The sequence below is a fragment of the Orbicella faveolata genome, unplaced genomic scaffold, assembly GCF_042242905.1.
Source record: "Orbicella faveolata isolate gen_17 unplaced genomic scaffold, um_ofav_v1 contig_2, whole genome shotgun sequence".
Lineage (NCBI taxonomy): Eukaryota > Metazoa > Cnidaria > Anthozoa > Scleractinia > Merulinidae > Orbicella > Orbicella faveolata.
In genome coordinates this window covers 29691223-29707159 of record NW_028301547.1, presented here as the reverse complement: position 1 = coordinate 29707159, position 15937 = coordinate 29691223, and the positions used below count along the sequence as shown (strand labels likewise).

Genomic DNA, 15937 nt, shown 5'->3' with positions numbered 1-15937 from the left:
TTATAAGAAAATTACGTTCCCGTGAATGGCCATTTTAATACAGGGTGTCAAAAAAACTCAATAACCCATACATGTCCCTGAAGTCCATGTCTCTAATTTGTGACATCTTTAGTTGCCGTGGACCTTGTAAGCATAGTTATGGCAGATACGTCAGGACATCAAGCAAATTATTGCTCATAGTATTAGTTCAAAAAACAAATGACACCAGGAGCGGCTCCTGATGGCACCTCATTATGCGCGGCTGCTATACCTCCAGCGCGTGCTTTCTTTGTTTACACTAATAGGGAGCTTAAGAAAACCACGAAGGCAACGGCAACAGCAACGTAGCTAAACAAAAGGTTTTATGAGCAGAACAATGGCGTGCACGTGCGTTATAATTCTTGGTACATTTCTTTGCCGTCCTCTGCAAAACAGCAACGTGAAGCGACCAAATTCTGCGGTCTGGAGAACGTGATCAACGGCGGCTAATTTTTAAAATTTTCATTTCGAATTAATCGATGTGCCCTTGATTCAGTTTCGTGATAGCTTTGACAGTGATAAACAAACTAAATGACTTTAGGGTACTGCGAGATTCGTAGGTAAAATATAAAATCATTTTTTTAATCGACGTTGTCTTCGGCGTCGCCGTCGTGGTTTCTTAAGCTCCCTAATGCAAGTTTTAAAGCCCCCGGCTGTATGCCATGTACATTACATAACTTTTGCATATTAAACACGAATTAATTTGTGTTGGTAAATGGAGGAATGGACAGGCAAAGCGGCCTGTGTCATTTCACTCTTTTCTTCCTATAAGAATATGCTTTATAAGAATGACCAGGCTGAAATTTGCAAAATTTTAAGAATATTTTAAGAATATTTTAAGAATAAACCCAAGGCTGACATTTTGAAAAGTAAATAATTTTGTGTGTTGAGAATTTGTAAACACAATACAATTCTATGTTGTACATGTAAGCTAAACCGTGTAAAACACAACAAAAACAGCACTAGATGTATAGAGATACTAGTAACATTTGTGCAAAAAGTTATGTGAGTCCTGCCAGACTTTGTTGCCGACAGTCTTGCTCCAAAATTACTTCAACGCCATCAAAGTCAATAAAACGGAATATTATACGTCATAATCTAAAAATTTTCTCAAGAACATTTTCAGCCTAAAATCGATTAAAAAAAAAAATAAGAATATTCAGCCTGGGCGGGAAAAACAATATTCTTGTAGAAAGATAAAAGAGTGTGATGTTTTATTAGGACAATAGCAACTTGAAACTGATGTTCACCAATGCTGCATTCCCAGTCTGATAGAGCTCTGTTAAAAGTATAAATAATTAAGAAAATTTTTCCAGTCTCATAGGTGAAGTCAGTCTTGCCGGCAGGTGCTAGGGAAGCGAACAAGAAGAGAGTGGCGGAAATGGATATGCCGATATAATCATGAGTGAAAACGAAATTAAACTAGTTTTTTTTTTTTTTTACGAAGACTGCAGCAGCCTGTTAGAAAAAGTTTGACTAATTAAACGTTTATTCAGTTTTGAAAAATGCTGATTGGGCAATTGAGAGAGGAAGAACTTAAGAAGAATATTTCCATGGTTGTTGTTTTCGTTTATTGCATGACAAACTGCCGCCTAGCCACAAGTGCTGTTTTGTTTTGCCTGGGGCTGTTGCTGTGGTCGTTTTCATTTTGTTGTGTTTTGTTCTGCTTTCCTTCAATTTTTTTTTTCTTTACCTGCATAGCAAGCGTTCCCGTACGCATTCTGGTCGCGCGCACCTCCAATTTGCTACGCGGGCTAATTTTTTTCTTTATTTTCTGTCTTTATTCTCTTTTTTTATTATTATTTTTAGCAATTCGCCACAAAGAAAAGGATGTCATCACGTACGCTCATATTTGAGTAATAAGTCCAGAAGCTTCAATTAATTACGTGTGTTATTTTTAACGAGTTATTTTGCCGCTATGGTAACACTTTGCGTCACGCAAAAAACTTCAAATTGTTCACCAATGATTATCAACTAAAATCGAGAGTTAGCATTGATCCATCAGGGTAGATGCGCTGAAAAAATGCTACAAAGCATTACGAACCACCTCATTAAGTTTGACTCCACTGGTAACGAAAATCTGTCCTGGAGCTGAACAAAGAAAGCAGTCATTAATTGCGTGACCGGATGCGCCACGCTTTAACACGTGATGAACATTGTTTCAACATAATAGACTATAAAATATTAAAAATATTAAAAGTTTCAGTTTGATTTTTCTTCATGGCACTTAGTCATGTCAGCTTAGGTAAGAGTATGTCGAGTATGTCGCTTTTCTGGTGAAATTGAAGAAAGGAAGAAGAGGCGCATTCTCAGGAAACGGAGCTTCGAATCAAGGTAAATGTAATCACACTGATAATATCTAATGTTGAATGTAAACGAAGGGATTCCGAGAAGTTAGTCCGTCCTGCAGTTTGTCATATCTTCGACTGAAGATAGGGACAGTTAGTTCGCACTCCAGTTGCTTGGTATTCTCATAGCCAATGCGACATCTTATATTTCCTACATATCTCTACAATTAACTGCTATTGATCGGTACTGATATAAATTTTTAGCCTCATCGTCATCCCTGACATTTCCTGGAATCGTGTTTATGTAGAATATGTCACGAAGACAAAGTCAACACTTGCAAGCTTAGAAAAAAGGAATATCATCAGCAATTCGGTTAAGAAACAGAGAGGAACTCTTTACAACCTTAAGTTATAATTGTCACAATCAGATTGAGCCCCAGCACTAGCTACGATAATTTCGTCATGGCCTTGCGACCGTTTTTCACGGTTCTTCCGTTTAACTAGTCACGCCATCTCAGCGTTACACATTCCAAATCTGTTTACGTCGACTCCTGGTCTATTCCAGGCCCTAAGCGTCATTTTTATCGCGATCTGGGCTGCCTTGTTGTGTGCAACAAAATACCGTTTCCGAAAGCAAGAATTATGTTTCTTGTTTTGAAGCAGCTCCTGTTTAGGGCAGCGAGGACAAACATACCAGTCCCTGTATAAGCAATGTAGGGAAGTACCCTATATCCCTTATGAAATCCCTTGCTATTCCTTATGAGATCGTTTATTGTTTTTCTTGTTGTTTTTGTTTGTTTTGTTTTGTTTTGTTTTATTCTCGAAGTAAAAGTAAAGTCGATTTTTGCTATTTATATGTGGTTCTAAGTGGTTCCATGTGGTTTCTGATGCCAATTTTTTTCAGCACCCATAGCTCTGAAAAGGGAGACAATGACCTCCTCTCTGACGTTGGCAGATAAAGCACTCACAGTTGCCTTCTCTGTGGTAGTGTTGCTAAATCTCCTTGGCAACGGCTTGGTATGCCTGGTTGTGTTCCGATTCCGAGGCATGCGAGCACCAATCAATTACCTGCTGGTCAATTTGGCAGTGTCGGACATGATGGTGGCACTTTTTATCATTCCTGATTACATCGTTAATTGGGCATTTCAGCATCCATCAGGTGTCACAGGAGACTACATGTGCATGTTTATCACTGGTGGAAACTTCGTTTGGGTCGGCATGGCTGCGTCCACGTTCTCTTTGGTAGTAGTAGCCTTTGAGCGTTATACTGCGGTCGTTTATCCCCTCAACAACAGCCTGCGACTTACTAATCGACGATTAGTTGCTGTTATAATGGCAAGTTGGCTTTATGCCATATTTTTCAACCTGCCCTTGTTTTTTGTCGTCCGACATGAAGATGGAGTTACTCATTGCGTCGAACGTTGGTCAAATAGCACTCTCAGGGAAGAGCACAAATTAGGCAAAGTTTACACAGTTGCCTGCTTTTTTGCCTTTGGTGCAATTCCCATGGGAACCATTGCATTTTTATACTTAAGGTTGCTCTGTAAGCTTTGGAAAAGTGGTGTTCGCGCCACGCTGATATCTGAACAGATAAGAATCAAAGCAAGGCGGAAAGTGACCAAAATGGCAGCAGTCGTGAGTATTGTGTACGCAGTGTGTCGGTTACCAAATCTGGTGTTATACATGTTGTCAGAGTATAGACCAGATCTCTATGAATATGGCTCAGTACCTTATGTCACCTCTGTTGTGCTTGTAGGAGTGAATTCAGCCATGAACCCTTTCATTTACGCTCTTCATAGTACCAACTTTCGCCAGCACATTAAAGTAGCCCTGTGTTGCAGAGACTATCGGCCAGCGGATTATCTTCGAATTCCATAGAAATCTGGGGGACAAAATCTCAACAATAAACTCAATTAAAATACTGCTAAATTTAAAAAGACAATGAAGTTACAACAGTGCTATGAAGGGGAAGTAACGGCCAAAAATAATAATCAGTGTAAAAGGGATCAAAGGAACCATATAAACTTAATTATTCTGCCTTAATTGTGACTTAGTAGGGATGTTAAATTCTTTTCTATATTGGTCGTTTTCATACAAAAATGAGTGTGAACTCGTGCGTTGAATACTATTTTATTTATTTACTTATTATTATGTTAATTATTTGGATATGGTTTTATTAGGAAATTGTACAGCGCTGCTGGATGTTTAGAAGCATGCGGTAAATAAAATTATGCTATTATTATTATTATTATTATTATTATTATTATTATTATTTATTAGAACCAAAGAGAGTCGAGTCGTCAGGCTAACTCTGTAGTTGAGTATGGACTGGTTTCTAAACAATTATTGGAGGAGGTTTTTGTGATATCCGGAATAATCAAGGTCGAGCTAAGTGTTATTAGCCGAAGCCGAAGGCTGAGGCTGATTACACTAACCGAGACCTTGATTATTTCGGATGTCACAAAAACCGAATCTGAAAATTGTTTTATTGTACATTGTGTTAAAGAAAATAACGACAAACGCATTATCGCATCGAACGCAGTTTATTTTCGACAAGCCATGTTTTTACTTTACTGTCCTTTAAACATTAATCTTGGAAATCATGCATTGCGTGCGCAACCTACAGATTATTCACTAATCTGCTAGCAGATTAGTGAATAATCTGTAGGTTGCGCTGTTTCCCAGAATTAACTGTGGGCTTTTAGCCAATGAGAATACAGATGGTGACTACAATGTATGATAGATAAATTTATTGACATCTCAATTGTTGTGCTAGTAATCTATAATTATGCAGTATACTATCATTGCAACTTGGGTAGCCAGCTTGGATGGAATTTTTTCGGTCTCTAGCTTTATCTACCGCTACGGTGCTGGTTGTACTTTACCTGTAAAAAGCACTGATAAAAGGGAACTTTTGATTAGAAAAGAACTCCTATAAGTTTATCGGTGGTGCGTTCATTAAAAGTCATCAGCGAATTCACTGTAGTTGAGCCAACGTTCTCAGTGGAATGCTGTCTTCACTAAGCATAACCTTATGACATCGAGATTGTCCACGGGCATTCGCTCATCATTTCTACGAGGTTACGGCAGATGAGGCCCAAGGCCAAATCAAGAGCGACTGACGTGATTGTTTTAGTAGAACTTTAACTCTCTGTATTTCCTTCAAAAATTGATTTCCTATTATTTCTCTTCATATCAAGAAGTGTTATCCAAATCGCACGTGGCTGTGTTCTCGTTTGAAACTTCAGCAATGCATCTGTAAATAGTGGATTGAAAGGCTGGGAAAGACAGAAAAAAAAATAAGTACGGCAGAAAAAAAAATGCCAAAAACGTCCAAAGACAATATGCAGATTAATTTATTCTCTTTTAGACCTTAATCTAAACAAAAAGCTATTTATATCGATTGTTTTGGTTGGAAGAAATCCGACAATTTTTCTTTTAGTATTATAAGAAAATTACACCGTGTTGGCCGAATCTTTATGAATATGGCTCACTTCCTTATGTTACCTCTGGTGTAGGCGTGAATTCAGCCATGAACCCATTTATTTATGCTCTGCACAGTACCAAGTTTCGCCAGCACATAAGGCGAGCCCTCTGTTGCAGGACATTCCATTCAGCGGACTTCCTCGAAGGTCATATTAGTAATTCTTTGCAATGTGAATATACATTAAAGAAATATCGCGGTACCTTAGACTTTGGAACTTATTGTTAATCTTTGTTCAGACTGTGACCGAGCACCTTTCCCGCTACCTCATAGTTAAGTGACAGCCCTGGTGAAGCAATGATGTTTTCCAACAAATCAAAACTTTACTAGAACAGAGAAAAATCTACCATAATGTTGCTCGACCCGAAGTTTTGTTCTTTAGCGACATGGATCCTACTTTATGTCAATCAACTGCTGCTTTTATTTCCGAGCAATGTCCCTTACACATGACATTTTCCATTGCAAACTGAATAACATTTGTTTGAATTCTATTTTGGATGTTATTATATTTTCTTTAGTTTAAATAGATAATTTCATGTATTGTTATGGAAATTCCTTAATAAATTGTTGTTGTTTTGGTTTTCTAAGATTATGTTAACAAAATCACACGACATGAACTATTCTTCTTGCTGAAAAATGCCATATCACAATTTGGCTCTAGCTAATGCGAATGCTTGGCCCGAGGTTGCACATACGTTTGGAATTTACTAGTTCCCTCCTTAACTATGGACATGTTCGTTCAAGAATAACAGAGTTCTGACGTCATCTAGCATGTTATTTATGATTACAGGACATTTCTCTCGTATTTCTATTAATAAGTAAAAAATGGAACGTTTAATATTGATTTTCGCTGTCTAAATCAAAGAATGATTTATGAGCTTAGTGATGTAAAAATAGTTTTTTTGTCCTTGCGGTTACATATTGTCTTTTTCGTTTAACTTCGGGTTTAAAATCTTACCTTACAGAAATCATTAAATCGACAAAAGATCGATTTTGGTAGCAAATAGAGTTACCCAGTGACGTTAACCTTTAAACAACACGTTCCGTGCAGAAGATTTCGGAGTCAATAACTTTCGTAATATATTGAGTTACTCTGCTCCACTGGCGAAGAAGGACAAATTATTAAATAAGAAATCTGAGTGCTTGGTCACAGGTCTATGCAGACCCTTTTCATATAAAATGGCTTTCAATTTAAAATTCTTTTGCCGTGTGCATTTAAATTAGCCTCACTAACTTCGTTTGAGTGTTAAAATTATTTTGAATTATAATTTATTTTTTTTTATGACGGGCTCATGATAAGGCTAATTTTAATATTTACAAAACATTTTGTAATTGGCAGCTATTTATGAAGAGCCTTTGACTTTCCTTTTATTGCCATAGGATATACGGTCTTCCTGGGCTTAATATGTTAATCCAAATATCCAAATCGAGTCCGCTAATTGGTTATAATCACATAGGGTTTGTCTGTGCAGATAAGCGCCCACAAGTACGCAGTAACGTTTCAGCTTTATAAGAGCTCAGTGAAAGGTTCGCAGTATTCGGCGGTTTTGGCTAAAGCTTTTATGTAGCCTGCGAGCAGGCTCTCACCGTTGGTGTCGGCGAACGAAGCGAGAGGCTCTACACCAGCTGCTCGCTTTGCTCGCTGACTCAAGTTCGCGACTTTGCTCATCGACTTTGCTCCTGCCCTGACGCATGAACGCCTGCTCGCAGGCTAGCTTTTATGAGGTCAGTGCTTGATGTAGCTCAGTTTGAGGAAGTATTTGTTTTGTGTTATTCAAGCTTGCTGTATATGAATTGTTTTTAGTTTGGAGGTCTATAATATTCGCTTTGGTTTTAAAAATATTTCTATTTTCAAGGCTATTAAAGTTAAAAAGTAGAAAACACCGAGCGTTTTCGACACTAGGTCATCTTCAAGGTAAGTAAAGACCGTCAGCTAAAATCAGTTACGTAATTCCCGATGGGAACAGTTTCGCGATGTAGCAATGAACCTGTCTGTTTAAAGATGGTTTCCACTGTTGGATCATTAGGCCTTCGAGGATTCTACGCGGCTTTGTAGTGGATTGAGCCTTGCAAAGTATGCGCCAGCTAAAGGAATGCGAAGGATTCACACGTAGATGGCGGCCTGGCTCAGAGTCGCTACAACTGTTAGTGTGTTCATCAAATCGCACCTGCACATTTCTCATGGTCTCACCTATGTAGCTGTCACCGCAAGAAAAGATAAGCCCGATGATCTGCTTGAATGACTTAACAATTACCATCCTAACATTGTTTTCATTGACAAAGAAAATCCCGACCATTTCCTTGACACTGCTTTCACTTATGACAACGACTGATTCGACTGCAAAGTCCACAAGAAACCGGGAAAACTACCTACACATTGGAAGTCGGAAATTCCCACAAAACGGAAAAGAAAGTAAGATACCAAAAGTAAGGGACCCTTCGGATAGCCTTAATAACAAATGGGTGTTCCGATAAACCTGAACAACATTCTGGTTGGCCTCAATGGCATTTCGCTCGTTCGAAATTATCTCTGACTCGAGAGAGGTTAGTTTTTGGTAAGGTGAAATTTCTGTATGCCGCTGCCTTCAGTAGATGCAAACCGTCCATAGTTATAGTGAGCCATCTGACTTGACTATTTATACATCCGCTCTCTATCTCAGGCTATAAACCCACTTGGTTTGTTGTTTTTCGCTTGTTTTGTTTCCTTTGTTTGTTTGTTTTTCCTGTTATGACTGTTTTTGTTTGGTGGTCTGCTTGTACAAGATTTAAATTTATCTGATGCCTTTGGTATCTTTTTTTTCTTCGCCAGGAGACAAGTAACCTGTATGACACTAATCATTAGCATGATCTGCATCATAACATGCATTCCAATCACCGTCATATTTCTTCTGATTTGATTCAGTTCACAAGTGACCCCAGATTCTCCAGCGGATCAACTGGAAATTCTGCTTATCACTTTTAACTCGTGCATCAATCCTATGGCGTACAGCTTACACAGCAGTCAATTTAGTAAGAGCTTAAAGAACATAATTTGGTCCTGTAAACCACGGTGTAAAATATGAGTATTTTTGCACCAAGTGCGCCCGATACACAGAAGAAGATGATGTAGACACCACATCATATAGAAATGAAGACTTTTTAGAAAACAGAATTGAAAGTATACTGTCAGAAAGGAGTCAACAAAACCACCAGAGTTAAATAAATAGCCATTGAAATTTGTTTCCGTCAAAATAGCGTTGAAGATGTCCATTACGTCCATGGAAACTTTATCTGGGTGTTGGCGCTGTTTCAACGTTATTCATTGGTAGTTGTAGCTGTTCAACGTTACTTTGAAGTCGTTCATCCGCTCTGCGATGGCTGGAAGCTCACCAACGATGACTCTATTAACTACTGTTCTAATTACAAGCTGCGAGCTGTCTTTACGGCGTCATTTTCATTTTGCCGCTCATCTTTGTGGCTCAATATCATGGAGACGGCAATTTAACTGCCCGGAGCACTGGCCAGATGGGATATTTTGGGTATTATCAGTAATAGAACGTTTCTTTATGTTTTTGTTTTTGAACTATTTTGGCCGTATATAATTCATGGTACGACACATATAGCTTGCTTTTATTTACTGCCGTTTGCTTAAGGTTAGCATTTATTTACTGCTGTTTGCTTGCGGTTAGCATTTATTTACTGATGTTTGCTTGCGGTTAGCATTTAAGGGGTGAAGGGGAAGGCGACTAAATGTGTCCTAACATGAATTATATGCACGATTTTGCCTTGCTCTTTTCTCAGATAGCAAAAATTAAATCTGAATGAGAAATAACGACTTTATACTTTGCACGGTAATACGAAATAAATGGAACCATGATTGGTTGGTTATTCGTTTGGATTTTAAGGAATAGAAAAGCGTTTTCACCATCACTACGGCTCTTCACCTTACTTCAAGTCCCACTTAGAATGCAAATCACATCCCATGCCCTCTTTGAAAAAATCAAAGTGTGAATATCGATAATGGCTGTATTCTAAGTTCCCGGTGGCCTTTTATTTTCAGACAAGAGGCCCAAGTGTACTTGAAAACACATTAATCCGTATACAATACAATATGTTCAGAGACTACTCAGATCTTGAGTACGTATGGAATTTAAAACAGCTCTGTTTCGCAGGCCAACACAAAGTTAGCCCATTCATCAGTTATTCCATCCTGACACTGAAGCCTACTAAAATACAAAAATACACATAAACAATATGATTGGGCAATACGCAATAAACCGTCACAACAGACCGTTACAAAACATCGCAAAAAACCGTTATAATGTTGGAATGAATCTATAAAAATTTAAAACTTATGCGCGTGCTACATTGTACATGATAACATTTTAATCTCTAGACATGTTTGTTACTCTTAACTGATGGCAAGTTTGGTCAGAAAATAGACATATAACATATAAAATTGCGTCTCATTACACATTTGATATGGATTGCCGTTAATATTGATTTTGTCTCTGTAAACCTGTCAAAGAATAATTTATAAAAAATAGTTTTTTGTCGTTTGCAATTACCTGTTGTCTAGTTCGTTTAATTAGTTTCGTTAAGTTCAGTTTAGTCTAAAAATCCTGTTGTGAAGCAATCATAAAATCAAAAAGAGATTTTGGTAGCAAATAGGCTTGCAGAGTGACTTCAAACTTTAAGCGATATATGTTGCGTGCAAAAGATTTCAAAGTCAATTAGTTTCATGTCCCTTAGTCAAATTTGTATATTGAATTACTCTGCACTACTGATGAAGCTAGACAAATTATGACAGAAATTGAGTCCTTGATCACAGGTCGAAATGACGTTGCTTTTAAGAGCATGTGATATATGGTCTTTCGGAGCCGAATACCTTCATCCAAATATCCAAATGGACTCCGCTAATTGGTTTTTAAAAATAACCTGGATTTAGTACATAGGGTTTGCGTGTGCCGACAAGGCCCACAAGTTCAGAATGTAAGCACATTAACGAAACCGTTTCAGATTGGTGGGATTGCGGCTTTCGCTTAACGCGAGCTGAGAAACTTCGCAGTAATCGGCGGTTTTGGCTAAATGTCATTACGGTCAGTGCAATTGATGTAGCTTTGAGGGAAGTATTTGTTTTGTGTAATTTGCACCGAGTGTGCATGTAGTGTTTTTAGTGTAGAGCAGCTGTAATATTGAAAGTATCTCGATTTTATACCCCACATCACAAAAAGAAAAGAGAGCTCTGGACGATGAAAACTCCTACACTAGGTCATAACGGCAATGGGATTTCACGTTTTATCAAACGGCTGTCGAATAGATTTTATTTTTTAGTCGTAGGAATCGAAAACTGGCTTACCTTTGTCTCATCATTGCCTCAGTTCCATGCTTGTAATCACGGTACAATACTGAAAAGTGAGTAAATTACAGAAGTGTGTAATATTGTCTACAGCAACAATTCAAGCAAACTGCAAACTAATACCGTGTTCACACCGGGTCAAAAGTGTCTAGCCGTCCATTACGATTATGCGACTGAGTATAATTAAAACTTACGTTTCTGACCAATGTTTAATTCCAAACTATTTTCTCCAATAGGACAGCGTAACACTGACTATGCAACTGTGAATCAACATGGTGTCTAATGTTATTATCTCCCTGTGTTCGGTCATGGTTGCTATTAATTTGATTGGTAACTCGCTCGTCTGTCTTGTGGTACTGAAAGATAAAGCTATGAGAACTTCCATGAATTTCTTACTGGTAAATTTGGCAGTATCCGACATGATTGTCGGTATCTTCTCCACATTCAGGTTAGTGAGCTCAGATGAGCCAGCTTAGCGCACGACAGACACGAACACCTAAGACATCGTCCAGACTAGGCCGGGGGAATTTAAAAACGCAACAATCACCGGTCATTTTGGATTTGTGTTTGAGGAAAACTCGGTCAGGGAATCACATGATTTTCGTGACGTCATCGTTTTCAAAAAGCTCCTTTTTCAAAATGTTCTCCGTCCACACGAAAACGAAAATCCGACGTTTTCAAATTCCTCCGGTTTGAAGAGCGTTTTCGAAACTCTGTTTTGGTGACGGATTAGTGTGGACGGTAGGCCTAACCGTAGAAATTAAGTTGCGTTTTCAAATTCCTCCGGTTTGAAGAGCGTTTTCGAAACTCTGTTTTGGTGACGGATTAGTGTGGACTGTAGGCCTAACCGTAGAAATAAAGCTGCGTTTTCAAATTCCTCCGGCGTAGTTTGGACGCTACCTACGTTGTTGAAACATCAAAACACCTTATCGGGCATCTGGTGATTACCGATACAATAGAGCAATTCTATTGACCCATCAGCGAGGGCATTGTATCTTATTTACTTTATAAAAAGTCGAACAAAATCCTATATCATAATCATTTCTGCAAAGATCAAACCTATTTTTCAAGAATAAACTTCAAACAATGTGACGCGTCAAAACTGCATCATCATCATCATCATCGTCATTATCATCATCAACAGCATAATCATCATTAAAATTTTTTCCGCATTGTCCCACGGGAGAGCGAGCACTAAATATATATTGCAATTGTTATCAACGCCATTGAGTTTAAGGTAATTCCATCGAAATAGAACTCACAACAGATTTTCTTTCAAACTTTGCCTGTTGGCTGCTTATATCAAGAGAACTTAAAATTTGAAATAAAAAGGGGGGTCCCCATATTCGTTTAGGAGCAGGAGGACCTTCAACAAACCCCATAACTCCTGAAATTATCTGATTTCAGTAACCGTTATATTTGAACCATTCACCTTACGCTTTAGGAGGGCAGAAAAATAGGGAGAAAGTTAAGCGAGAAATACAACAATGGATGTATTGCATAAATGTTAAGGAGCAATTTGATATACGTTTCATGATAAGGACACTCATAGTTAGTTCACAGGGATGCTATACGTTCCAAGCACGCAGTGTTCTAGGGCCACATTTATCTTTTACGAGTGCTAGCTATGCTCTCATTTTGCGTGATAATTTTTTACTCTGCAATAGAAATTGGTCCACATTCACTGTATAGAAAGAAGGTGATCTCTGCATTCAAACTATATAAAAAATCGTTCGGTCCCGGTACTCGTTTCCGAGAAAAAAACAATGATTTGTCTCTCGCAAGCCAAGAGCCACCATTCTGTATATGTTGTGTATGATTACACGAACACGAGTTTGACTACGAATAAAATGACAACCAAATAGAAAATTAATGAGAACAACAGTCAGTAAAAAAGGAAGCTAGGCTAATAAGGAAAACCAACAGAAACGCGACTTACAGAAATTCCACCAGAATGATAAAGTTGAAATAGAACAGATCCTGAATACGCGATGCACGGCTATTTGCTTGATGGAATTTACAAGCTATTATTTTAACGAAGAAATTGTTGATACAAAATTTATAATTATAAGCGGGCGGGGTGCAAATGATTTGTCCCAGTGGGCCGCGAGAAACTTAACGTACGAATGTTACAGCAACAAAGCTAGTAAAGCTTTGTTATACGTGACTAATTCCTCTGCACTAACCAACAAATTTTGTACTTTTTCATAGGTTTCTTGATGACCCTTTCAAAAATTACCAAGGCACAACAGGCGCTGACGTTATCTGTAGTATGTTAACTGGAGGAAGTTTTATATGGACGGGGATATTGGCCTCTATGTTATTCCTCGTGCTGATTGCTGTAGAGAGACACTGCGCTGTATTGCACCCGTTGCAACACAAGACTGGACTAGTAACTAAAAAACTGAATGTTATAATTGCAGTTTGTTGGACTTACGCCATTTTATGGAATATTCCCTCGTTTTCCTTTCGGCGCTATAATGAGGAAACTGGGGGCTGCTTTCTACCCTGGCCCATTCCCTACCTCGGTCAGGCTAGAGCTGTTTACTGGGTCTTCACCACCGCTGTAGTTCCTGTGATTATTATGGGCTATCTCTACACTCAGATCATCCGTAAACTATGGAGTACAGAGCAACCGGCATCTGTTTCGTATGGAAAAGCAAGGTAAAGAGGGCGGAGTGGGGGGTGGAAAGCGTTGGATCAAATAAAGTACGAGGATCAATGAGCTTTGAAAGAAGATTTAATAGAGAGTTTCTTACTAGTCTTTTCAAACGAGGTGGGCGTGCACTTGAGGTAACTAGGAATCACCTCTCAAACAAGGTCCAAACTGAAACTTAGTGAAATTTATTCTGAACAGAATTTCACGTTAAAAGTCTAGGGTTAAATTTACGTGTAACACATACGCGGAGCTTTGCCGGTATAAGTACACTTTAGAAAATGGCTTAATGTCTGAATAGCTCTTCTGGGAGTCTAAATTATATCTGACTCGAGAAAGGTTAGCTTTTTATCAAGGTGTAATTTCTATGTTTAGCTGCATACATGTGTACTACTGAGTTCTGACTATTTTTGTTTGCTTCGTTGCTCGTACATAATTGGAATTTATCTGATATCCTTGGTATAACAAGTTTCTTTTTTCCTTCAACAGAAGAAAAGTAACCCGGATGACACTAATCATTAGCATGATCTACATCTTAACATGGATTCCAAACAGCGTCATATTTCTTCTGCTCCAATTCAGCTCTTACGTGACCCCGGATTCTACAGCGGATCAGCTGGGAATTCTGCTTGTGACTTTTAACTCGTGCATCAATCCTATAGTATACAGCTTACACAGCACTCCATTTAGTAAGAGCTTAAAGAACATAATCTGGTCCTGTAAACCACGGTGTAAAATGAACATTATTAGGCCAACACCGCCCGATACACAACCACGTGTAGAAGATGATGTAGACGTCACATCATATAGGAATGAAGCCTTTGTAGAAAACAGAATTGAAAGCAGACTGTCAGAAAGGAGTCAACAAAGCATTCGGACAGAATAACCATTGAAATTTATTTCCATAGATATAGTGGTGAGGGAAATGTCCATCATGCTAATGCGAAGTGACAACCAAGTCAAAGTTCGGTCATTTTCTACCAGTTAACCACCGATTAGCGCAATACCGTTTTTAAACATTCTCTCTCAGCTAGAGATTGCAGATTTGACATGCTATGTTTGATTCCTTGGGTTGATTCCTACATACTTACTTACTTACTTTTGAAGCCTCTACGAGTCTGTGTGCTTGCTGAGAGCAAAAAAATTCTATGTCATTACAACGCTCAACAATTCTTGGTATTTTCAGTACTTCTTATAAATTATTTAAAAATTTGGACTCAGTTAGTTCGGCACTATGAACCTTTACTAGTGTATTATTATCCACGTCCAGCCAGTTTGTTGCTAAAAGAGTTCAAGTATTGCACGATTAGACCATGCTTGTACGATAACTGAAAACCCACTGCCATTTTTTTTTCTATTGTTAGAGGATTTGTTTTTGCAGTGGGTGTTTTCAAAAGTTGTGGAATAAATTTATTTATGACGTAGGTATATCGGAGCGGTTTTCAATTGAGTGTCGTAAAACCAAAGCCAAACCAGTTACTTACCAATTAGACTACTCAGCCAATCTTGAACCGTAGTAAAACCAAAACCAAAGCCAAAGTAATTGCTAGATTACTTTCAACACGTAACTGAACACCGCTCTACTAGTAACAGGTTGATTTAACTCATAAAAGGGACAGACAAGTCCTAATCAGGAAATCTCAGTACTGAATTGTTTTATGATGAAAATGTGGTTTGCCCGCAGAACGAATTTAAGATCGATGATATATACTCGTCAAACATAAAACATGTTCACCTCCAGTCCGGACTACAGTGTAATACAAGAAGCAAATTACGAGCGTAGGGATCTTTTGAATCATGCCAGTTTTGAATGTAAGAACCGGTTGCTATCAAATTCCATTGCTTTATAATACTAATCTTTTAACTTACCACTGTGCGGTGTAATTGGGTGCCTTTCCTAAGAATCATTTCAAAGCGATAGGAAGGTAGAGGCCTAGTGGCTTTGAACACTTGTCATGTGGTAGTTCTGATCCCAAGCTTGGCCATTTTCTCTGTGTTTCCTTTTTAGGCAAAACTCTTTAAACTCACAGCGTTTTCCCTCCGATCAAGTGTATGTATTGACGTGGGATTCAACGTGGAATGGATTGGTATTACATCTAGGGGGAGTATCAATATAATACACTACACCACCACACGGAGAAGTACTTGTTAAA

At 38.4% G+C, this 15937-nt stretch overlaps 2 protein-coding genes across 3 annotated transcripts; both read left to right on the top strand.

Moving 5' to 3' along the window:
- Nucleotides 1-2082: 2082 nt before the first annotated feature.
- On the top strand, nt 2083-5609 carry LOC110063982 (allatostatin-A receptor-like). 2 transcript variants are annotated; one of them, XM_020770982.2, is made up of 2 exons: nt 2083-2352; nt 3220-5609. In XM_020770982.2, exon 2 carries the CDS (start codon nt 3237-3239, stop codon nt 4182-4184), a length of 948 nt encoding a protein of 315 aa, XP_020626641.1. In that variant the 5' UTR covers nt 2083-2352; nt 3220-3236; the 3' UTR covers nt 4185-5609. The 2 variants fall into 2 exon arrangements, with proteins under 2 accessions (XP_020626641.1, XP_089146868.1); XM_089290742.1 differs by having other exon boundaries at nt 3211-5609.
- A 5090-nt stretch (nt 5610-10699) lies between these two features.
- On the top strand, nt 10700-15937 carry LOC110063843 (galanin receptor 2a-like). Its single transcript, XM_089290741.1, has 4 exons — nt 10700-10868; nt 11365-11576; nt 13340-13792; nt 14274-15937. Exons 2-4 carry the CDS (start codon nt 11401-11403, stop codon nt 14668-14670), a joined length of 1026 nt encoding a protein of 341 aa, XP_089146867.1. The 5' UTR covers nt 10700-10868; nt 11365-11400; the 3' UTR covers nt 14671-15937.

Excerpts from the sequence above, each read along its gene's own strand:
- LOC110063982 (XM_020770982.2), top strand. The coding sequence starts at position 3,237 with ATGACCTCCTCTCTGACGTTGGCAGATAAAGCACTCACAGTTGCCTTC.
- LOC110063843 (XM_089290741.1), top strand. The coding sequence starts at position 11,401 with ATGGTGTCTAATGTTATTATCTCCCTGTGTTCGGTCATGGTTGCTATT. Across the intron at positions 11,577-13,339 it reads GGTATCTTCTCCACATTCAG|GTTTCTTGATGACCCTTTCA; the intron begins GTTAGTGAGCTC and ends ACTTTTTCATAG. Across the intron at positions 13,793-14,273 it reads GTTTCGTATGGAAAAGCAAG|AAGAAAAGTAACCCGGATGA; the intron begins GTAAAGAGGGCG and ends TTCCTTCAACAG.